This window comes from Zootoca vivipara, chromosome 6, assembly GCF_965207765.1.
Source record: "Zootoca vivipara chromosome 6, rZooViv2.hap1.1, whole genome shotgun sequence".
Classification (NCBI taxonomy): domain Eukaryota; kingdom Metazoa; phylum Chordata; class Lepidosauria; order Squamata; family Lacertidae; genus Zootoca; species Zootoca vivipara.
Window position 1 is genome coordinate 90,245,762 of NC_142589.1, and position 24,189 is coordinate 90,269,950.

The 24,189-nt window shown below is 49.1% G+C and overlaps 1 protein-coding gene across 1 annotated transcript; it reads left to right on the plus strand.

Moving 5' to 3' along the window:
- The first annotated feature begins 288 nt into the window (after positions 1-288).
- ANGPTL4 (angiopoietin like 4) lies at positions 289-23,941 on the plus strand. Its single transcript, XM_035120070.3, has 7 exons — positions 289-965; positions 4,256-4,366; positions 7,913-8,048; positions 18,216-18,329; positions 19,876-19,974; positions 21,470-21,745; positions 22,342-23,941. Exons 1-7 carry the CDS (start codon positions 468-470, stop codon positions 22,521-22,523), a joined length of 1,416 nt encoding a protein of 471 aa, XP_034975961.2. The 5' UTR covers positions 289-467; the 3' UTR covers positions 22,524-23,941.
- The last annotated feature ends 248 nt before the right edge of the window (positions 23,942-24,189 follow it).

A 24,189-nucleotide genomic window follows, 5' to 3' on the forward strand; every position in this document is an offset into this window, starting at 1 on the left:
ATGTTGATACGTTGTCGCGGGGCCCCTAAAAGCAGCCTGCTCTGCCTCTGCCTGTTTGGTAACCCGGCACTGCTACGCGTGGGTCGCGGCTACCGAAAGAAACACAAAATCCTCTCCGCGACGCGAAGAGATAGTTCTGTCCGTTCCTCGGAAAAACAAACTTGCCCAACGTGACAAGTTAGCAGCCATGCGATAACAACAGCTCTGGGAAGCTGCCAGCGCTTCCGGGCCCCACCCTGCGCTCCCAGGATCCGTCTTTCTGCAAAAGAAAGGAGGAGCGCCGGGACTGGAGGGCGGGGGGGGGGGTGCGCAAGGCGAAGCTGCCGAGGCCATGTGCGCGCGGGCGGCGCGGGGCGGCGTCTATAAAAGGAGGCGCGTCCGGCGCGGCCTCTCCAAACCGTGCGCTCTTGGCGAGGTGGCGACTGTTGCGCGCTGTGCTCTGACCAAGTTCATTGTCTGCTGGGGCGATGCGTTCGTGGGCGCTGCTGGTGCTGAGCGCGGCGGGGCTGGCGGCCGCCGCCGCCGCTCCGCCTCCTCCTCCTGCTGCCGGTTCTTCCAGGAAGGAGCGCGCCTCCAAGGCAGCCTCTTGGGACGAGGTGAACGTCTTGGCGCACGGGCTCCTGCAGCTGGGCCACGGCTTGCGGGAGCACGTCGAGCGCACCCGTGGGCAGCTGCGCGAGATGGGCGGCCGCCTGAGCGCGCACAACGCCTCGCTCGGCAGCCTGGAGCGCTCCGCCGACGAGCAGCGGCAGCAGCTGGGGCGAGCGCAGCGCCTCCTCGACGGGCGCCTGGACGACCTCTCTAGCCGGCTCGGCGCACTCGCCGGCGACCTGGCGGCGCACGAGGAGGCGGTGCGGGAGCGCCTGGAGCGCCTCGATGGGCAGCTGCTGCGCCAGGTGGGCGCCGAGAACGCCAGCGGCAGCCCTCGAGGGAGCGGACAAGCGGCAGAGCTGGGCGACCTGCAGGTGAGAGTCCCGGGGTGCTGCCCCAGAGGGAAAAGGAGCGGAGAGAAGAGGCATTCTGAATCCGAAAGGGGCTGGAGCAAAAGCACTCTGCACAGGCTCAGGGGTGCCCTTTACCTGAGAGCTATAGAGATAACAGCCCTTACCTGTTCACAGTGCTTTTCTTCTAGAAAATAAGGTGCTGGAACTCACTCACCCTTGAAGTTCTTGCAGTAACCGCCACACTTTTAACAAGGTGCCCTTGAGTACCCCCAGAAAAAAAACACTGTTCAAAAAGTTACCTGGGGTCGCCCCCCCTGAAGGATGGAGGTAGCTGCCCTCTAGGAAATAGAGACTGAGTGGGGAGGAGAGAGAAACCTGGCTTTTTGTCTTGGCGTTCAAATATTATGGGCTTTATCTAGCCTCAAATGCTTTCTTGTTACTTTTCGGGTACCATACGAATATCTCAATTGAGACTTTTTCTAAGCCGTGCGAAGGGCTGTGAAATGTAAATCGTTTGATTAATAAAAGGAATAGGTCATGCAGGGAGAAACTGGGGCACCCCATAAATTGGCATTAGTGCCTCTTTGCAGAAGAGCTTTGTTGGACGTCTGTGTGGGCACCAGATACAATAGCCTGGAGGGCTAGCAAAGGTTGAGATAGGACAGTATTTCCTTAGGGCAGAGGTTTTCAACCTTTTTTGAGTCCACAGCTCCCTTGACCCAATTACATTCTTTCTGCAGCTCCCCTGTGGGGCGCAGGAGCCCATTTATGTCCTCCCTTGCCTGCAGAGCTGGCAGCTTCTCACCCTTTTTCGAACACCCCCCTAAGTTGAGGAGTGCTCCCTCGGCCTCCTCTCCTCTCTCTTCTCCTTGGGAGTCTTCTGGGTAGCCGCTGCTGCTGCCCCTGGTCTCTGAGCTGCTCCCCCTGCCCCAAAGAGAGGTGCCTCCTCACACTGCCCCACAGGGGCCTGGGAAGAACCCCCTGGCCTGCCCCAGAGGCACCATTTGCCTGCGGAGGTTTTTTATCCAGGGCTGCTGCAACACCCATCATTTAAGGCACCCCAGGGTGCTATGGCATGCTGGCTGAAAACTACTGCTTTAGGGAACTGGCAAGAGGTTGGAGAGGTGAGAGCCTGTCCCGAAAGGAGGGTGCTATCTATCCTCTGGGTTTTCTCTCCCTTAAGAAAGTTTCCCGTTCATAAAGATTTTTGCCTATGCTGGGTTTTCTCTATTGGCATCATTTGGAGTGGTATTGCTTATTAATTAATCAGTGTGTCTAATGCTTTAGTGAGTGCATGATAGGTCCCTCCTCCCAGCAGCATGCAATATAAAGCTTGAGCGAGGGAGGACAAAAACTTGACAGAGGGAGACAGAGAAAAGTATATGCAATCCTCAGAGAGACCCTGGAACCTTACGATCTTAGTATGTGGCTAAGGGGAGACAATGGAGAAAGAAGATGTTTAGGTGGAAACGGGTAAGCAGGGGAGGAATATGCAGTTGTTGCAATCACACACCCGTAGGCTCCACTCGCAAGAATTTATAAAACATGTAGTAATTTACTTGTTATCCAACGAATATGTGTCTACATCCCTTATCAAGTTGCGCCGTTTGCAATTGCAGCAAAGAAAATCCGAGTGTGGCTCGCGAGCCAAACGCTAGCCGTTTGCAAAGGTGGTTAACAGATGGAACTCGGAAAATTAGAATGTCGTCGAAAAGGGCATTTATTTCAGTAATCCAACTTAAAAGGTGAAACCAATATATGAGATAGTTGCATGGCATGCAAAGCAAGATATGTCGAACCTTTATTTGTTGTCATTGTAATTATTTGTCAATTATAAATGGAATGTAATTAATGAAATGTAATAGCAATGTTTATTTTTGTATTATTGTAACTATTTGTTTTATTGTGGAATTTCCAAAAGAAAGCATTTGTAAAAATTAAAATTAAAATAAAAAAATAATAAGTTGCATTACTGAAATAAAGGCACTTTTCGACGATATTCTAATTTTCCGAGTTTCACCTGTATTAAGAGTAACCCTGGGAGGTTCCAAGGTTTATTTCAATGTTGGTTCCCTTTTAAACAGAGCGTGCAACTGCCCATGCTTTTGTTCACAATGCCCTATTGATACGAGCGCTAAATATTGATTGGCCTTGAGTGGGATGGGCTTCTCCCGCCTTTGCAAGAATTCCTGTTGTTCTGCAAACAAAGCCCAAAGTGGCATTTCAAGTGTGGAGCCTTAATTTGCCGGGGGGGGGGGGGGAGGCTTCAGAGCTTTCATTGGTTCCCGGCACTTCTGCGAGACAAGCTCTGCTCTAGGGATTGCGAGTGACCCGCTTTGCAAGGTTGTTGTGAGGGCGAAGCAACTGCCTATTTCAAAAGTGCAGGGTGTGTAAAACGCAGAGGTGTGGGACATTCCTAGGCTTCCACTGTCATCCTTGACCGTTGGCCGTGTTGACTGGGGCTAATACGAGTTGGAGTCGGATAACTTCTGCAGGGCAGTGCTAGAAACTCATCTATATCTAGATATATCTTTCTTAAACCTGTCTAGGCGCCATTCCCCGTCTCCCCAATGGAGTTTAATATTGTTGTTGTTGTTGTTAATTTCATTTCTATACTTTTATATTTTAAAGAGAAAAACGCTCAACGTGGTTTACAACGCATTAAAACAGGGGTCGGCAATGTGCGGCCCATGGCCCGGATGCGGCCCACGAAGACCGTTTTACTGGCCCATGAGCTGCCACCGATCCAAGCGGCCTGCTCAACGAGTCCCCCACGTGCTGCGCTAAACCAGCCCACCGTGGTGCGGGGACTCACCGAGGGGTGCCGGAAATTGCATCTGCACATGTCCAGACGTTGACAATCACTTCTGCACAGGCACGATTTTCGGCGTCTGGGCATGCGCAGAAGTGATTCCCGGCATTGCGATGCGCCAGTCCGGTCCACAGACAATCTCCATGGGAGTGATCTGGCCCATGGCCGGTAAACCTTGCCGACCCCTGCATTAAAACATCGCATCAAAAAATCAAGGAAAACATTTCAGATCCTTCTCTGAGCGACAATTTTGCTTTCCCCATATTTATCTACCGGCTTAATTTCTAGAGCTGTCCCATAGCAGAAGGACTCTGGCCCATATTGAGTATACAGCCCCCCCTCCCCAATCCGACTCATTTAAAGCCATGAACAGGCAGGGAGGGGGCCATTCTTAACGCTAGAATATTCATTTTCCTATTCCCTTCTTTGACTCTGAACGGACAGCGCCGGACGGCTAGGGCCAGTCTGCTGAATGTGTGCCTTTGTTTCCAAATTTCAGAATTTGATGAGTCGTCAGAACCTGAAGATTGAGGAGCTGTTCCATAAGATTAAGCAGCAGCAGTACAGAATGGATAAACAGAACTTGCAGATCAAAAGTCTTCAGAGCAAGGTATGGCCTACAGTTCGAAATTCTGGTTCAGAGATGTACTTTGCACGTGCCTAAAAGCACCTACGGTACCTGCAGACTGAATTCGTTTTTTTGTGAGGGGGGAGGGCAGGGAAATATAAACCGCTCTTTATCTCCAAATGGGTTCCACAGCAGAATATATATATATATATAGAGAGAGAGAGAGAGAGAGAGAGAGAGTGGTGCCTCGCTAGACGAATTTAATTCGTTCCATGGGTCTTTTCTTATAACGAAAAATTCGTCTAGTGAATCCCATAGGAATGCATTGAATTTTTTTTTAAAAAAAATTTGCGCATAAGAACGCATTAATTGAATTTCAATGCATTCCTATGGGAAACCGCGATTCGCTAGACGAATTTTTTGTAAAACGAATTCGTCTAGCGAGGCAACCTCCGCTAGAAAAAACCTTTCGTTAAGCGGAAATTTTGTTAAGCAGGGCATTTGTTAAGCGAGGCACCACTGTATAATGAACATTATAGCATAAGGCGTAATAAATTTAAGAGGAATAAAGTAATGCAGCCAGCTAAAAAATGTTGCTGTCTAAAATATCTGGGCAAATAAACAAAAGCTTTTAACTTGGCAGTCCAAAAAAAAAATACATTGTCAGGCATACCTGAGAGAGGCACTTTTCTCATGCTTAAAGGCACTCTTTGCACATTTAAGTGCTGTGATAATGGCAGTATCAAATATGGGAAGGGTTTAAGAAAAAAAAAGATGGTTCTTGATACCAACATATTTCACACTAATCTGCAAAACTGCTTCTTCCCAGTCAGTCCATGTAGTGATTATAGATACTACTCATAATTTTATTATTTGTGCACCAGCCACTGGGCAGCTTCCAACAAACAAAAAAGCATAATAAAGCGTGAAACATTAAAAAAAACTCCCCTATTCCGGGTTGGCTTCAGATGTCTTCTAAAGATTGTATAGTTACTCATATTTTTTCCGTCTATAAGACGACCCCATGTATAAGACGCCCCCTATTTTTTGTGGCAACAACCAATCGCCAGTCCACCCATGGCACTACCGTATCCATGTATAAGATGCCCTCTAACTTTTGACATTATTTCTTAAGGGAAAAAACCTAGTCTTATACATGGAAAAATACGGTATCTCCCTGACATCTGATGGGAGGGCGTTTCCACAGGGCGGGTGCCACTACTGAGAAGGCCCTCTGCCTGGTTCCCACTTATTGCAGTGAGGGAACTGCCAGAAGGTCCGCAGAGCTGGATGCTGGTGTCCAGGGTGGAGACGCTCCTTCAGGCGCTCTACTGGGCCGAGGCCGTTTAGGGCTTTAAAGGTCAGCACCAACACTTTGAATTGTGCTCGGAAACGACCTGGGAGCCAATGAAGGTCTTTCAGGACTGGTGCTATATGGTCTCGTCAGCCGCTCCCAGTCCCCAGTCTAGCTGCCACATTCTGGATTAGTTGTAGCTTCTGGGTCACCTTCAAAGGTAGCCCCACGTAGAGTGCATGGCAGTAGTCCAAGTGGGAGATAACCAGAGCATGCACCACTCTGGCAAGACAGTCTGCAGGCAGGGAGGGTCTCATCCTGTGTACCAGATGGAGCTGGTAGACAGTCGCCCTTGACACAGAATTAACCTGCACCTCCATGGACAGCTGTGAGTCCAAAATGACTCCCAGGCTGCGCACCAATTTGTTGTTGACAAAGGACAGCTGTAGAAAGGGCCCCATTACCTTCAGTAGCTTAGGGCCTCATCAAACCTCAATCCGGCCCTAAACCTGAAGGAAAGGACGTTCATTGTAACTGTGTTTTTCTGGAGCTGCAAAAATCTATGCAAGGGGATGCGGGAATTGTAGAGGAAAAGTTTCCACCCTCCGTCACAAGCCACATGTCAAGGCACGAGGCAGGGATCTGGTCAACACAGAATTGCCTTTGCTCTGTGTGTGTGTGTGGGAGGGAAATCCCATACAAATTGGGCCGCTAAGCGTTCCGTCTTCCTTGCAAAAACAACTACAAACCTGATTTGCAAGATGTTTTGTTCTCCGACTGCTGCAAAACAGCTCGTAGTTATGTAAGTGTTCCTGATGGTTTTCCAGAAACGATGGCAAGTGCAAGTCTAGTCATGGAGAGGTCAGGCTCCATATTGGGGTAGCGGAGGGTTCGGATCCCGTTTTGGTCTCTTCTGCACAGGCCCAGCTGCCTTGGTGCAACAGGTTTAGAAAATGCTTCGCTGTTTCTAGCACTGTCTGGCTGGGGCTGGATTTAGGTTTGAGGAGGCCCTAAGCTACTGAAGGTAATGGGGCCCTTTCTATGTCCAGCTGTCCTTTGTCAACAACCAAATGGTCGCTGCTTTTTTGTGTTGAATATATGCTATATGGCAGGCATCCCCAAACTGTGGCCCTCCAGATGTTTTGGCCTACAACTCTCATGATCCCTAGCTAACAGGTCCAGTGGTCGGGAAAGATGGGAATTGTAGTCCAAAACATCTGGAGAGCCAATGTTTGGGGATGCCTGCTATATGGTAATTGATGGACCTCATAAGTATCTCAAGCCATTTGCCCATGTGGCCATTCAACCAGTCCATGCAGAATGTAGGCACCCTATATATAGAAAGGAGCAAACCAGGGATATTTTAGGGAGCAGGCTAGCAGGCGGGGCCCATGACTTACATCCTAGGAGCCTACACAACCCAAACACTGTTGCTGTATGTAGGTTTTATTTTATTTGTTTTTATCTTATATTTTGGAAATGTACATCCAGGTTTTTTCCTTTATATTTTTTTTTGGGGGGGGGGCAAGAGAGTGGGGCCCTAAGCTATAGCTTGTTTAGCTTGTACGTAAATTCGGCACTGTGTCTGGCAGATAATTTGCCAGTCCCATCGCCAAAAGATCCCTTGATATAAGGACGCCGTTTCTATCTCCCCGCTTCTGCACTTTCTTTCTTTCTTTCTTTCTTTCTTTCTTTCTTTCTTTCTTTCTTTCTTTCTTTCTTTCTTTCTTGTTTTTTATTTATACTTTTCAAACTCATACATCTCATTAGCTTTACAATCAATTTAACATTTCCAAATTTTGACTTCCTTCCCCCTCTTTCTGCGGTTCCTTAAATTTATTTTTAATACCTTTGCATATCCAAGTTCATTTAACTTTCTCATTTATCTACTGTAAATCTCTTACAAAACTGCAGGTTATTACATCAATCCTGATAATGTTCTTATCTGTTTACAATTGATCTGTAAATATTCAATGAACCCATTTCCACTCTTTATAAAAAGTTTATCTCGATTTCTTATTCTTCCGGCAAGTTTCGCCGTTTCTGCATATTCCGTAATTTTTTGTATCCATTCTTCCTTTGCTGGGACTTCTGCTTCTTTCCGTTTGGGGGCAAGTAACATTCTTGCCGCTGTAGTAGCATACATGAATAAATTTCTACACAGTTTAGGTAGTTCTGTCCCCAAAATTTCCCAAAGAAAAGGCTTTTTCACTTTCCTCTTGCTCTCTGGAAGGTAAATTATATTGCCCTCTCATTCTCTCTTTTCTTTTCTTCTGCCCTCTCCCAACCCACAGGTCAACATGCTGATTCCTTTGCACGTCCGAGAGAACGAAACGCAGGGTCCGAAATGGAAAGCGAGTGTTCAGCGAAATGTGGACCGATCCGGCAACCACAGCCAAAGTCCCCGGCCAAAGTCCCCGGTGATGTCGAGTGAGTCCCACACCTTGCCCCACACATATCTGATGGCGGGGGGGGGGCGGAATCCCTTTACTTAAATATTTCCTTTGCTTAGAAGCGGAATCTTTTGGAGGCAGAGGGGGCTGGTTGAACATGGGGAATTGCCTCGTACCAGGTCTCTAGCTCAGCATTGTTTAAACCAGTGTTTCTCAAACTTGGGTCTCCAGCTGTTTTGGGGACTACAACTCCCATCACCCCCAGCTCGCAGGGCCGGTGGTCAGGGATTATGGGAATTGTAGTCCAAAAATACAGCTGGAGACCTTAGTTTGGGATACACTGGACACTGATCAAGGTTTCAAACTGGGGTCTTTGTGAGCCCTGCCTTCTCGTCCGGCTAGCCAGAGCAGATTCTCCAGTGCTGAGCTGTGGGCTAGGGCTGGGTTTCTAGAGGTGAAATAATCTGCCTTCCAATCCAGCCATGCCAGCAAGATTGAGCTTCCACATTTGGAAGCAGTCTACCTTGGAAATACCAGCTGCCAGGTGGGATGCAGCTGGCTTTTGGCCTCCCTGGAAGCCCAACCACTTTGGGAAGCAGGGCTCTGGGCTAGACCCCAGCAAGGGGCAGTTTCGTTCGTTTTTAAGATGCAAACAGAGATTGGGGACTTCTTGTCGACAGAGGGGTGGTGGTGGTGGTGGAGCCCAGGGGCAAGAGTTGGGCCTGGTCATGATAAGAGCCCCTAGTTCGAGATGCGCCAGAGCCCTGATCCAGACTGTAGCCCATTGTCTGGACTCAGCAGCTGAGGAATGTGGTCATCTGGAGACATGAATGTGTGGTGTCTTACAAGTTAAAACGTGGCCCTGAGGATCTGAAGACAATGCTCTTTAAAGATCCCAAATCAGGCGCTTTTTTTCAACCAAGGCATAGAAAATTGCCTTGCATCAAGTCAGAGCATTGGTACAAGCACAAGTGAGAGTGCTTTCATTCCCCATGGCTGTGTGTGGACAATTACAGTAGTGATTTTCTAAGCGGAACAAATCTCTGCAGCTCCTCTTCCCAAATACTGTATTTTTCCATGTACAGTGGTACCTCGACTTACGAACGACTCGACAACCGAATTTTTCGACTTACGAATTTTTCAACTTACGAAGGTGCCTTCGGAACGGATGAAATTCATAAGTCGAGGCACCACTGTATAAGACTAGGTTCCCGCCCCCCCAAAAAATAATGTCAAAAATTAGTGGGCATCTTATACATGGATACATCTCCCACATACCTGCCAAGTACCCCGTTTTCCCTGGGAAACCCCCGTTTTTTCTTACCTTTTCCCGGCGGTCCCCCGTATCACTTCGTCTCCCGTTACTTTCCCTTATATTCTCCTGCCAGCGGCCATTTTATTTCCTGATTTGCCCATCTATGGACACCGAAAATGGCCGGCGCCGGCTTCAAAAGTCGCATCTACGCATGTCCGGAAGTGCGTAGACGCGACTTCCGGTGTCAGCGGCGGCCATTTTTTGTGCCCATAGATGGGCAGAGCGACACCGGAAGTTGCATCTATGCACTTCCGGACATGCGTAGATGTGGCTTCCGAAGCCGGCGGCGGCCATTTTTTGTGCCCATAGATGGGCAAAGTGACACCGGAAGTTGCGTCTACGTAACTTCCGGTGTCACGCGGCTGCCGGTCCTGGATTCTGCAGTCCGGGACTTGGCATGTATGATCTCCCACACTCCATTTTATTAAATCTGAGCCCCCCCCCAAATAGTCTTATACATGGGGGCGTCTTATAGATGGGAAAATGTGGTACATCTTGAGCAGCAATTCTGAAGTGGCTTTTAGGTTCTGTGGAAATTGGATAACACACCACTGCAGCTTAATTAATACCAGCCTTGTGAAAAAGTTGTGTTATACACATTACAAAAACTTGCTCCGAGCCGAGGTGCCTCCTTCTGTTTGTACAATATATCCTGTCAAGGAAAATGTACCTGACCCAGGCAGTTATAGCTTGCTGCTATTTAAATTTACACACTGCCCTATACCCGCAGGTCTCTGGGTGGTCACGACATGAAATCACAAGATAAAAATCACAGAATACATAATCCAAATAAAAACAAGAGCAACTCAATAACCTCCTCTCCCCATACGCATTTTAAAAGGGCACTGGATGTCATTTAATTATTATTATTTATTTATTTATTTATTTATTTATTTTATCACTCTGGGCGGCTTCCAACAAAATATTAAAATACAATAGTCTGTTAAACATTAAAAGCTTCCCTAAACAGGGCTGCCTTCAGATGTCTTCTAAAAGTCGGGTAGATGTTGTTCTCTTTGACATCTCGTGAGAGGGCATTCCACAGGGTGGGTGCCACTACCGAGAAGGCCCTCTGCCTGGTTCCCTGTAACTTGGCTTCTCGCAGCCACTGGTTAAAGAGGAACCTTTTTGCCTGGCGCCTAAAGGTGTATAATGACGACGCCAGGCGAACCTCCCTGGGGAGAGCATTCCACAAACAGGGAGCCACTGCAGAAAAGGCCCTGTTGTCGTGTTGTCACCCTCCGGACCTCTCACAGAGGGGGCACACGAAGGAGGGCCTCAGATGATGAATGCAGAGTTCGGCTAGGCTCATTTACTGTTGGTGCAACAACATCTGTCAGGAACATCTGTCCCATCCCCCTTTGGTGCAGCATCTGTCCCATCCCCCTTTGGAAGCAGAGGTTGGATGGCCATTTGTCCTGGATGCTTTAGGTTGGTGGTTCAAGCCCACCCAGGGATAGCTGTAGACAGGAGTCCTGCATTGCAGGGGGTTGGACTTGATGACCCTCAAGGTCCCTTCCAGCCCTACGATTCTATGGTTCCATCCCTGATCTAAGAAGATGTGTCTCCCCTGCTCTGAAGAAGGAATGCCTCTTCTCAACGGAGGTGCCCCTGCACCTCTCGCATGCAGTGGGGAGAGCAGGGACGGGGAGCTTGCGGCTACTGGGATATTACTGGGCTCCCCGTTCCCATCGGGCCCAAGCCGTTGGACAATGGGACTTTTGTTGCCCCAGACATTGGAGGCACCAGCGGTTCCCCCATTCCGACATGCCTCTCTCTCTGCTTCGGCACGGCATTCGATGTGGGTCGCAGCCGTGTTGGAGCAATCGCGACACCCGCTACGGGGAATTCGAGCTGGGAAATTCGAGACGGCTTCTCGGCTCCCAACCAGGCCTCCCTCCCTTCCCCCCCCTCTCTCTCTGGCTCTCAGCCAAGTGTGCAAGAGGTGAAATCTTTGCTAGGCATTCCCAGGAGCGACGAGGTTAATTGAGGAAGAAAGAGAGATGTGGAAGAGAGTCTGGGGCAGGAAGTGGGCGGGGGGGGGGGAGAGAATACCGTGGCTGCGCACTTGGGCTGGCATCCCTCCAAGTAGGGGAAAGGCAACGCTCCCCCTGCGGTGCTGGGATTCCAAAATAATTTGGCTGTACCAGGGCGGTGGAAACCTCGGTGGCTGAGCAAGGCTGGGCTTGCCTCTTTGCTGCAGGAGCAGTTCTGCAGGGAGTTGCCTCCAAGAGTCCAGGGGGCCGTGCTGCCTCCCTCCAAGATCCCCAGACTTCATCTTTCATTTCCATCTTCCTCTGCTAGGAACAGAGGAAGCTGCCTTAGCCAGGGTCCGGCCACTGGCCCATCCAGCTCGGAGGATCAGCCCCATAGGCAATTGTTACCAAAAATGTTAAGGGACACCCACTCCACAGGAAGCCAGTCCTTCAGCCTTCAAAATTAGGAAGCATTCCCTGAGAAAAACAGACACTTTATTTGAGATTCAGATACGTAGCCATGTTGGTTACGTATATGAAATAAATTTCCAGTAGCACCTTAGAGACCAACTAAGTTTGCTTAAGGACGCGGGTGGCGCTGTGAGTTAAACCACAGAGCCCAGGGCTTGGCGATCAGAAGGTCGGTGGTTCGATTCCCCATGACGGGGTGAGCTCCCGTTGCTCGGTCCCAGCTCCTGCCCACCTAGCAGTTCGAAAGCACGTCAAAGTGCAAGTAGATAAATAGGTACCGCTCCGGCGGGAAGGTAAACGGCGTTTTCATGCGCTGCTCTGGTTTGCCAGAAGCGGCTTTGTCATGCTGGCCACATGACCCAGAAAAACTGTCTGTGGACAAAGGCCGGCTCCCTCAGCCAGTAAAGCGAGATGAGCGCCACAACCCCAGAGTCGTTCGTGACTGGACTTAACTGTCAGGGGTCCTTTACCTTTTTTAAAAATAATAATTCTAATAATACTTCTTCTTTGGCGATCCCTCATAACCGAGTAAGACCGTCGTCCATAAACACGGTTTTAACAATGAGTCCGTAAGTGACTGCGGAGGCCAGTTTTGGATCCACACGTCCTTCCACAGTGGGGACATAGGTTTTCGGGCAGGAGTTCATCATGGTGAGGGTTTACCAGGCGTGCCTTCCATTAGCACGTTTCTCCCTTTTGTCCTGAGTTCAAGTGTCTTGAAAGCCCACAAAATCTTTGGTAAAGGCTGTTCTCCAATTGTAGCGCTCGCAGGCCAGTGTTTCCCAGTTGTCGGTGTTTATACTACATTTTTTAAGATTTGCCTTGAGGGTGTCTTTAAACTTCTTTTGTTGACCACCAGCATTACACTTTCCATCTTTAAGTTCGGAATAGAGTAGTTGCTTTGGAAGACGATCATCAGGCATCCGCACAACATGACCAGTGCAACGAATGTTGAAGAATCATTGCTTAGATACTGGTGATCTTTGCTTCTTCCAGTACACTGGCATTAGTTTGCCTGTCTTTCCAAGTGATGTATAAAAAATTGTCAGAGACACCGTTGATGGAATCTTTTGAGGAGTTGGAGATGGCGTTTATAATACTAGTAAAATAATACAGTGGTACCTCTACTTACGAATGTTTCTACTTACGAACGGAGCTCCGTCCGCCATCTTGGTTTTTTTCTACTTATGAATTTTTAGATAGGGTTGCTTCTACTTACAATTTTTTTCTCCCAATGCATTCCTATGGGATTTGACTTACAAATTTTTTCAACTTACAAATGTGCGTTCGGAACACATTAAATTTGTAAGTAGAGGTACCACTGTACTAATAAAAACTCTGCCGCTGAGCTACAAGGGCTTCAACAAAGGGCATATGCCCCAGTGGGGGTCTCCCCACACCCTGGCATATCTTGCCTGGTATGTCTTCCTTCTCAAAGAGGCACCTGTTGAATCCCCCCCCCCCGCGCGCTCCAGGGTGATGCTCCTTGGGGAGCGCAGGAGAAAGGCCCGGATGGCAGCTGTTATGCTATGCAAGGAGTGGAAAGACCCAGCTTATTACGGCCATGTGCGATGTTGTGTCCTGAGCTGGGGGGGGGAGGGAGGTGGGGGGAAATGGGTGAAAGTTGAAAGCCTTTCCTTCAGGGCTCCAGTCTTTTTTTCCCGGCAGTTCCCAGGCTGAGATGCCCTTTCCCCTACTTAGCTCTCTCTCCCGCACCCCCCTCTGCACATGCTGATCTAATATCTGGGGGGGGGGGGCGGCAGGGGCGGCTCTGCAGCTGGGAAGAGAGATGGCTTTGTGTGTGTCAGAGGCTTTTTCCTGGAACGTGCTGCGGTCAGCCTGCAAAAAAACAAAAAGCACGTCTGCCCGCTACCCGGAGAGTCCGTGACTCAACGCTAGCTGTGACTCAGGGGAATCTGGTGGGACGCTCGGGGAAATTGCTGCTTTGCATCTCTCCTCCGCTGGAGACGTGCAGGGCAGCATCGCATGAGGCTTAGCCGTGCCGTCGCCTTTGCACACTTGGACTACTGCCGTGCGCTCTACGTGCGGCTACCTTTGAAGGTGACCCAGAAACTGCAACTAATCCAGAATGTGGCAGCTAGACTGGGGACTGGGAGCGGCCGCCGAGACCACATAACACCGGTCCTGAAAGACCTCCGTTGGCTCCCAGGACGTTTCCAAGCACAATTCAAAGTGTCAGTGCCGACTCTTAAAGCCCTAAACCAGGCACCCCCAACCTGCGGCCCTCCAGATTATGGGCCTACAACTCCCATGATCCCTAGCTAACAGGACCAGTGGTCAGGGATGCTGGGAATAGTAGTCCAAAACATCTGGAGGGCCGAAGATTGGGGATGCCTGCCCTAAACTAAGGCCTGGGGGCCGGATCCGGCCCAATCGCCTTCTAAATCCGGCCCGTGGATCGTCCGTGAACCAGTCTGTTTTTACATGAGTAGAATGTAGGCTTTTATTTAAAATGCTTCTCTGGGTTATTTGTGGGGCATAGTAATTTGTTCATTTTCCCCCCCCCCCAAAAAAATCTAGTCTGGCCCCCCAGAAGGTCTGAGGGACAGTGGACCGGCCCCCTGTTGAAAAGGTTTGCTGGCCCCTGACCTAACTCATGTCCGCAAGGTTGCACAAAGGAGGCAACGTGAAAATACGCTGATCTATGGGATTGGAGGGGAAAGGGGGGAGTTCTGCAGCTCGTTGCTTTCTTGGGGTGTTTTTGCCAGAATCTATTCCTCTGCATTCCCCCCCCCCCATATAAAAAAACAACTCTAAAAGCCAAATGGCAAAGCTGAAGGCATCTGGCTCGTTTCTTGAGAACTAGCGACGTGATTTTGTTTGGGGCGGGCTCCGCAAAGCCTCTGCTGCTTTTTCGAAGGCTTGCCCCTTCTCTCCTTTCTGCACCCCATGATTGATTCCACCCCACGGCCTTTCTCTGCAAGTAGAAGCCGTTTCCAATATCCTACGTGGTACAGCCTCCGCCAGGCCGTCTGATGCAAGCATCTTTCCTGGCTGTGCGTTAATATGCACCTCCCTCCCCGCCGAGAAACTGGGGGAAAGTTCATGTTTACTCGCAGGAACTCCCTCTTTCCCCGACTTCCCAACCTGGTATCCCCGCCCTCTTCCTGATCTCCTGCTGCTGGCAGCTGTTTTGAGAATCCCAGCTAAATTTATCCAAGGCGGGGTGGGGGGTGGGGGCTGCTGAGCCCAGAAGATGCAGCGCCTTTGAGCCAGGACAGAGGCTTCCTTTGTCTTTGGGAGAGCGGGGAGGGAGGTCCTCCCCCCTGCAGCTGTTTTTAGCCAGAGCAAAGTCCCTTCACGCCCTGCCACATCTCTGCCCTTCGCCTCCTCGCGTGCCGGATGCGTCTCCCAACTGGACTTTTGACACGGGGCACTCGAAACCCTGACTCGCTGGCAGATGGCACCCGTCCCTGGGCAGAGTCCAGCCGCCTGCGAGGGGCTCGGCGCTTGGCACAGCTCAGGGGTGGTGCAGAGAGAAGGAACCCTGGAATTGTAGAGTTGGAAGGGACCCCCCAGGGTCATCTAGTCCAACCCCCTGCAATGCAGGAATCTTGGCTAAAGCAGCCCTGACAGATGGCCATCCAACCTCTGCTTAAAAACCTTCAAGGAAGGAGAGTCCACAACCTCCCAAGGGAGACTGTTCCATTTTTATTTTTAGAGAAGAGCAGAGGCTTTTTGTGGACTACAGCCGTACCTTGGAAGTCGAACGGAATCCATTCAACTTCCAAAATGTTTGGAAACCCAAATGCCGTTTCTGATTGGCTGCAGGAAGCTTCCAGAATGTTTGGAAACCATTCAACTTCCAAAATGTTTGGAAACCATTCAACTTCCAAAATGTTTGGAAACCAAAATGCAGTTTCTGATTGGCTGCAGAAGCCCCATTGGACATTTGGCTTCCAAAAATAGTTCGCAAACCAGAACATTCGGGAGCCAAAATGTTGGAGAACTAAGCTGTTCAAAAACCAAGGTACGACTTCGGAACGTTTCGGCTCCCGAACGCCAAAAACCTGGAAGTAAGTGTTCTGGTTTTCCTGATGCCGAACGTTCGGCGCGGCTTTTGCTTGAGTGATGGAAGCTCCTGCAGCCAATCGAAAGCCGTGCCTCGGTTGTCAAACATTTCGGAAGCTGAATGGGCTTCCGGAGCGGATTATGTTTGACAACCGAGGCTTGACTGTACAGTGAAAGGAGTTTGAGATTCGAGATATGAGCAGCGGAAGGAAAATGATAGAATGGATGTGATGGATAAGAGATTGATATGCAGTAGAAAAGGGTTTGAATAACAGCACTGCGGAGATGTTGGCGGGAGGTCAATCTCCGAAACAAAGATATTATGATTTGGAGATACTGTAAAATGTGAAATTCTGGGAACGTAATAAAAATAATTCTATTTGGAGGAATCATAGCTTGGGTAGCTCAGTGGTTGGAGCATACATCGGCAACCTCCAGCCCGTGGGCTGGATACGGACCACGGAGGCCATTTATCTGGCCCACGAGCCGCCTGGTCACCGAGCCACCCACTCGGCAAGTCCCCCATGCGCTGCGCTAAACCAGCGTGGCGCGGAGACTTGCCGAGTGGCCCCGGAAAAAGTGCCTGCACTGAGGCTGGGAATTGCGTCTGTGCAGCCGCAGAAGCCATTTCCGGCGCTGCGGACATGTGCAGAAGCCATTTCCGGTGCCCTGGACATGGGCAGTGCAGCGACGGAAATCGCTTCTGCGCATGTCCAGCCCACAGACGATAGTCCGTGGGAATGCTCCGGCCCATGGCCAGAAAACATTGTTGACGCCTGGGTTAGAGCATGGCGCTGACAATGCCAAGGTTACAGGTTTGTTCCTCGTACGGGGAAGCTGCATATTCCACAATTTCTTTCTTCTGATGCCTCCCGTGAAAAGCTGTGGTGATTTACTGGTTTTCCTCCCCCTCCCAGCACCTCCTTTTTAGAGGTACAGTCGTACCTTGGATCTCAAACCCCTTGACTCCCAAACGATCGAAACCCGGATGCGAGTGTCCTGGTTTTCAAACGATTTTCGGAAGTTGAGCATCCGGCGTGGCTTCCGATTGGCTGCAGGACGCTTCTGCAGCCAATCGGAAGTCACACCTTGGTTTTAGAAAAGTTACGGGAGACAAACAGATTGCATTCTGTCCAAGAACCAAGGTTCGACTGTATACCCTCCAGTACCCGCATTTTTGTGTGGCTAGTAATCACGGCAGCAAGACCCGAGCCCTGCGACATGACATCGTGGCCGCCCCTGACCATGTGCAGAACATTTCTCCCCCCCCCCACTATTTGCTGTTTAGCTGCAAGCGCAGCACATCTGGGATCCGGACTAACAGAATTCCAAGCTGCATGGGGAGCAGTTTCCGGCAGGCTTCAGCTGTGGCTTCTCTTGGGAGGGGTGAGCTTTGGCAACACAGTTCCCCCCCCCCACCGTGCTTTTGCCGCCTGCCAGCTGCTGTCTGGAACTCTGGCCCTGCAGTTGTTAATGTCAGGCTGACATTTGGCCGAGAGTGGCTTGGGCGAAGTCCGAGTGGCGTTCCGTGTTCACGTGGTGGCCGCATCGCACAGGGTCCTGTTGCGGTTCCCGCCTGCTCTCCCTATTCCTCGTTCCTCCTCCTCCTCCTCCTCCTCCTCCTCCTCTTTAAACATTAGATTCATCTGCAAGTTAATAGTCTACCAGTGGTCCTTTTTACCTGCAGGCATGGCAAACATCTGTGAACCTCAACACAGCCAGCTATTAGGTCTTTATTTATTCAGAAGTATTTCTAAACCGCTTCACATTTTGCAATCTATAAAACACAATGACGCAGGAATGCGAGAGACGGCAAAGCGACATTATACATAGATTTAAAACAGAAATTTGGAAGAAGGAGAAAGAAAATAGCTGTGCAGTTAATAATAATAATAATAATAATAATAATAATAATAATAATTATTATTATTATTTATTTATTTATTTATTTATTTATACCTCTCCCATCTGGGGGCTTCCAGCAAAATATTAAAATGCAATAATTCATCAAATATTAAAAGCTTCCCTAAATAGGGCTGCTTTCAGATGTCTTCTAAATGTCAGGTAGTTGTTTATTTCCTTTACATCTGGTGGGAGGGCGTTCCACAGGGCGGGTGCCACTACCGAAAAGGCCCTCTTGCCTGGTTCCCTGTAACTTGGCTTCTCACAGCGAGGGAACCGCCAGAAGGCCCTCGGTGCTGGACCTCAGTGACCGGGCAGAACGATGGGGGTGGAGACACTCCTTCAGGTATACTGGGCCGAGGCCATTGAGGGCTTTCAAGGTCAGCACCAACACTTTGAATGGTTGCCTGAAAAACATACTGGGAGCCAATGTAGCCCTTTAATAAGGTCGATCAAATTAATGCTTGTTCCAGGATACTAACATGGCTTTTGCTTCTTCAATCTGCAGAGTTCCCAGCAAGCTGTCACCAGCTGTTTCTGGAAGGAGAACAAACCAGTGGTGTTTTCCAGATCCAGCCCCCTGGATCCCAGGTTTTTGAAGTCTTCTGTGACATGACTCCAGGTAAAAATGTGACGTGTATAGAAGCGGGAGAGAAATTTGATATAGTTTGCTTGCTGATCAGAAGGTCGGCGGTTCGAATCCCTGCAACAGGGTGAGCTCCCATTGTTTGGTCCCAGCTCCTGCCCACCTAGCAGTTCGAAAGCACATCAAAGTGCAAGTAGATAAATAGGGACCGCTCCGGCGGGAAGGTAAACGGCGTTTCCGTGCGCTGCTCTGGTTCACCAGAAGTGGCTTAGTCATGCTGGCCACATGACCTGGAAGCTGTCTGCGGACAAACGCCGGCTCCCTCGGCCTATAGAGCGAGATGAGCGCCGCAACCCCAGAGTAGGACACGATTGGACCTGATGGTCAGGGGCGTCTTTACCTTTACCTTTAACCTGGTTCTCACTTGACAAAACAGCCTGCGAACCGTAACACAGCCCTCCAAAAATCTGCCCCGCTCTGAGTTTTCTAGTTAGATTCTCCAGCCAAGTATTGTGTCCAAAAATTAATGTGCTTGGGTAGAAGTGTGCATGTCAGTGCATATGTGAATGAAAATAGCACACACACACACACACACACACACACACACACACACACACACACAGTGTGCCACGTTAGGAAAATTGCCCTGCAAAAAAAATGTGTTTATCAGGCAAAGTTGCATACAAACATCTCTGTATCACATGGGTAGGCAAACTAAGGCCCAGGGGCCAGATCCAGCCCAATCGCCTTCTAAATCCGGCCTGCGGATGGTCCTGGAATCGGCGTGTTTTTACATGGGTAGAATATGTCCTTTTATTTAAAATGCATCTCTGGGTTATTTGTGGGGCATAGGAATTCGTTCATTTTTTTAAAATGAAAAAAAAAATAGTCTTGCCCCCCGCAAGGTCTGAGGGACCTTGCTGAAAAAGGTTGCTGACCCCTGGCAGTATCAGGAAAAAATTGCACTCGGATGGCAATGAATTTTCACAACTTTAAAAAAAAAGAAAGAAATTGCAAAACTGAAGGAGCGAATTTCAGATTGGGAAAATGAGAAACTGAAGTTGACAAATCGAAATCCTGGGATAGCTCCGTTGGTGGAGCGTGAGACTCTTAATCTCATGGTTGTGGGTTCGAGCCGCACGTTGGACAAAAGATTCCTGCATTGCAGGGGGTTCAACTTCCAACTCTACAATTTTATGATTCTATGGCCCATTCCTGCCGGTTTGCTGGTTGGATGTCTTTGGGTTCAGGTATCACCTGGAGCCTGGAGATCACTGATTGGTCTGGAGGGGTAAGGGTAGTGCCTTGGTTGGGTTGTGAGGGCCGTGACTCGGTTTCCCCGCATTTCTCAAACTGGGAGGCGAAACGTTTTTGCAGCTAAAGGGCCTGTCTCCCCAGTCCTAGTTCACTGTGTGTGTGTGTGTGTTCAAGGTACTAAAACGTGTTGCACACACAAAAATCATATGGAAAAGCTTACAGATCAAAGCTTTTGTGTGTTTGTGTGGGTGTATTTTGGGGGGCAGGGGGCACAAGCCAGATGTCTGCAGGCTGCTTGAAAATTTCCCTCCATTTTATTTTGCAGATGGTGGAGGCTGGACGGTGATTCAGAGACGCCTGGATGGCTCTGTTGATTTTGACCAGCTGTGGGAAGCTTATAGAAATGGATTTGGGAATATGAGCGGTAGGTCTCTGCCGCTTGCTTCTCTCCTCCCTCCCCACCCCCACCTTTATTTTATTTTTATTTTTTTACAATTGCTACCTGCTCTTGCGTAGGATCAGGGCTCTGAAAAAACACTTGCACTGCACAGCACCGCAAAAGGAAAGACTTCGCTACATGCTGGATTGGGTTGTTGTTGTTTTTTAAATGCATTATTTCTGTTTCTCAAATGTAATTATAGGTTTCATGGTTAAGGTTACGTTAGAACCAGTGGTTTTCAACTGTTGTGCCGTGGCACCCTGGGGTGCTTTGAAGAGTGGTGAGGGGTGCCACGGACAACATTTTTGGTGCCTATTTTCAAATCGTAGAGCCTTTCATATACAGGTGAAACTCGGGAAATTAGAATATCGTCGAAAAGTGCATTTATTTCAGTAATGCAACTTGTTATTTTTTTATTTTTATTTTAATTTTTACAAATGCTTTCTTTTGAAAATTCCACAGTAGTAAAACAAATATTTACAATCATACCATAATAAACACGGCTATTACATTTCATTAATTACATTCCATTTATAATTGACCCGTCTAACGACAAATAATTACAATTACAACAAATAAAGGCTTGACATATCTTGCTTTGCATGTCATGCATCTAGCTCATATATTGGTTTCACCTTTTAAATTGCATTAAATGAAATAAATGCACTTTTCGACAATATTGTAATTTTCTGAGTTTCACCTGTCTGTTATTTACAGTCAACCCAGCCAGATGGGTGGGGGGATATAAATAATAAAATGATGGTGATGATGATGAGACATGTTTGTCGTAAGCAATGTGGGTTTGAGGAGGAAGGAGAATAGAGAAGGAGAAGGGGTGGGTGAGAGAAACAGTAAACCTTCATTCTTTACAGAGTATTTTTGTCAGCTTTGAGTGGATAGGTCTCTCGTTAACTTTGACAACTGTAATCGCTCTTACATATGTTATCACTGGGTACCGTATGTGTCACACAACAGCCCTGTGAGGTAGGCTAGGTTGAAAAATTTGTGGCCAGGGAGTCTCATCCCTGAGTGGCGCTGGGTCCCCCTTGTCTCAGATCCTGCCCTCTAATGGCTAATTTGCTTTTCTCGGAACCCATAATCTGAAGTGACATTGTAAGCTCCTAGAGGTCGAGACCTGTCTCTTGTGTACAGTGACGTACCTTAGACCCCGAACACCCCAGAACTCGGATGTTTTGGCTCCCAAACGCCGCAAACCGGGAAGTGATTGTTCCGGTTTGCGAACGTTCTTTGGAACCTGAACGTCCAGCGCAGCTTCCGATTGGTTGCAGGAGCTTCCCGCAGCCCATCGGAAGCCGTGCCTTGGTTTCCGAACGTTTTGGAAGTCGAACGGACTTCCGGAATGGATTCTGTCCGACTTCCGAGGTACGGCTGTATATCTTCTGTTGTTAAATAGCGTGATGGGCCCTGACGGGATCTTTTTTCTTTTTGTTTGTTTGTTTCTTTGGCCGTTCTCTTTCAGGCGACTTTTGGCTGGGCTTGGAAAAGGTCTACCAGATCACGAAAGATGGCCGGTTCCACCTCTCGATCGAACTTCAGGACTGGGAGGGCAGCTCAGAGAGGATCCAGTTCCTTTTCAGCCTGGGGGGAGAAGACACAGCTTACACTCTCAGCCTCCTGGGCCCCATCCTCGGGCAGCTGGAGAATGCCATGGGCGACTTCCCACAGCTGCCCTTTTCCACGCGGGATCAGGACCATGACCTCAAGGGCGATGCCAACTGCGCCAAGCACCTCTCAGGTCAGTCCTGATTTTTATTTTATTTTTATTTTTTCCTTTTCTATAATTTTTATTCAATTTTCTCTTTAACATTTTAAAATATCAATTTAAACCACCTTAAAACAGGCATAGGCAAACTCGGCCCTCCAGATGTTTTGGGACTACAACTCCCATCATCCTTAGCTAACAGGACCAGTGGCCAGGGAAGATGGGAGTTGTAGTCCCAAAACATCTGGAGGGCCGGGTTTGCCTATACCTGGTTTAAGCTGCTATTCTTTTTTAGTTGGGACCTCGCTCGCTTTCCATTTTGGGGCTAGCAAAACATGGGCTGCTGTTGCAGCATACATAAATAGTCCTTTTTGACACCTGGGAATAGATTCATGCCATCGCACTCCGAGCACCAAATTCTTTTAGCAGCACAAACGTAAACATGTTTGCCATGGAAGCAAGCAAGCCCCGCTGTGTTCAATGGGACGTATTCCCTCGCTGCAGTGCTGCTCAGGATTGGAGCTCAAGAATTGCCATTTTCAAATCATTTCCCAAGTAATTAAAATCCATTGTTTTGTTGAGAGGCCCTTGGCTGATGCCTGCCCTTTCTGTTTCTTTTTGCTCCAAAGGAGGCTGGTGGTTCAGCAGTTGTGGCCACGTGAACCTCAACGGAAAATACTTCCGCTCTATCCCGCGCCAGAGGCACGAGAGAAAGCAAGGCATCTTTTGGAAGACTTGGAGAGGGCGGTATTACCCTCTGAAGTCCACCACGATGAAGATCCGGCCTGCGGAGATGGGCCCGGCACCCTAAAATGCCCAGGAGATCGCAGGAGAGAGTCTGGGTGGCCCTCCGTATTCCTGCCGTGCCGCCGAGATACAGCTTCAGCCCGTCGCTCCTGTCCGGGACGATTTGTGGGGGGTCTCTGTCGGCTTCCAGTTGAAAGCCTTCCTTTTGCAAGAGTTTGTGTTGGGGTGGGCAAAGCAACGACTGTCATCTTCGCGTTGGGAGAGCGGCACAGGGGACCGCTTGGGTGGGTGGGAAAGGAACGGGTATCAGGAGTCACCTCATGGGCATGCTGGGCGCTGGCAAGAAATGGCAGTTCAGCATCTTTGAGGTCTGGTGTTAGCTTGAAGGCCAGCTGGGATGAGATCTTGGGCATCTGGTCTTCTCTAGTGCCATCGTGTGATAAAATTGGGCTTCTTGCTAGCTCCGGCAGAGATTTGTGCTGCCCACATGTCTTTATACCCACTCCCTTACGCCTCGAAATGAGGAAGGCCGCCTTCTCCCGTGGAATGTCCCAAAACATTTTGGTACCAACAGAAGGAGGGGGGTTGCCCTGGACAAAGGGTCCCCCCCCAAGGGGCTTCTCCCTCTCCATGGCAGTAGCCAGCAGGACTCTCTGCTGCCACTCTCATTTCCCACAATGCCCCCTGCGGTAGCATCTCTCTGGGGCATTCTGGGAAATTTAAATGGTTACTAGTCCTGGCGACAGGCTGGATATTTTCTTTTTTAAGGGTTTATTTTTTGGGAGGGGGACAAAGCAAGGATTGGCTCGCTGGTGATTGTTCAGATTGTGCGTACCAACGGCATATCCTTGGCTGATTAAATATGTAGTTGTGATTGAGCCTTGGGGTGTCCTAAAATCGGACCACCCTCCCCAGGCGTCCCTCGTGGCAAATTGTGCTTGGGTCCGTCCTTCACTGATTGGCACAGGGTTTGGAAGGATGGAGCCACTGCGAAGGGCATTGGGCTGACGCTGGTTGGGGGAGAAAGTTGGGCAGGGCGGCACCTCCTCCCTCACCCAAGGAGGAGACATTGGTCCTGTTGCAAACTGCACCTTCACGCCTCCCCGGTTGCTGTTGTGTCCAACCGCCCCTTCCCCATTCCTTCCTCGTCCGTTTTTTTTAAGTCATATTGACTCAAGTTTTGCTCCAGTGTTTAGCTGCTTATTCTTGTACATATTAGCAGTTGTGCTAGTTGGTGTGTTGTTTTTAAGAGTGCTTTTATCCTGGTCTTTCTTTTTTTATTGTGGTTTTAAAACGAAGCATTGGTGAGTGATGTGGTTATAACTTATAAACGTTGCCTTGGAAGAGGCACCAGTAAGATGTGGGAGGGTGGGGGAGAGTTGATTTCTGCTCTTAATTTCTCTCTCTCTGTCTCTTTTTATACTTTAAATGTGTGACTCTTTGGTCAGTGAAATGTCTTTTTAATAAAACCTGTGAACTGGTCGTGTTGCAATTCCTTGCCGCACAATGCAGTGGGTTTGCCCTGTGGGTGGTGATGGGTCGTCTCTCCTTCCTTGGAGGTTTTTAAGCAGAGGTTGGATGGCCATCTGTCCTGGATGCTTTAGTTCCTGTATTGCAGGGGGTTGGACTGGATGACCCCCGGGGGACCCTTCCAGCTCTACAATTCTAGGATTCTGTGAAACTAAAAAAAACAACTCTTTACTTTAGCTCGGATCTGTATAATCAATTAA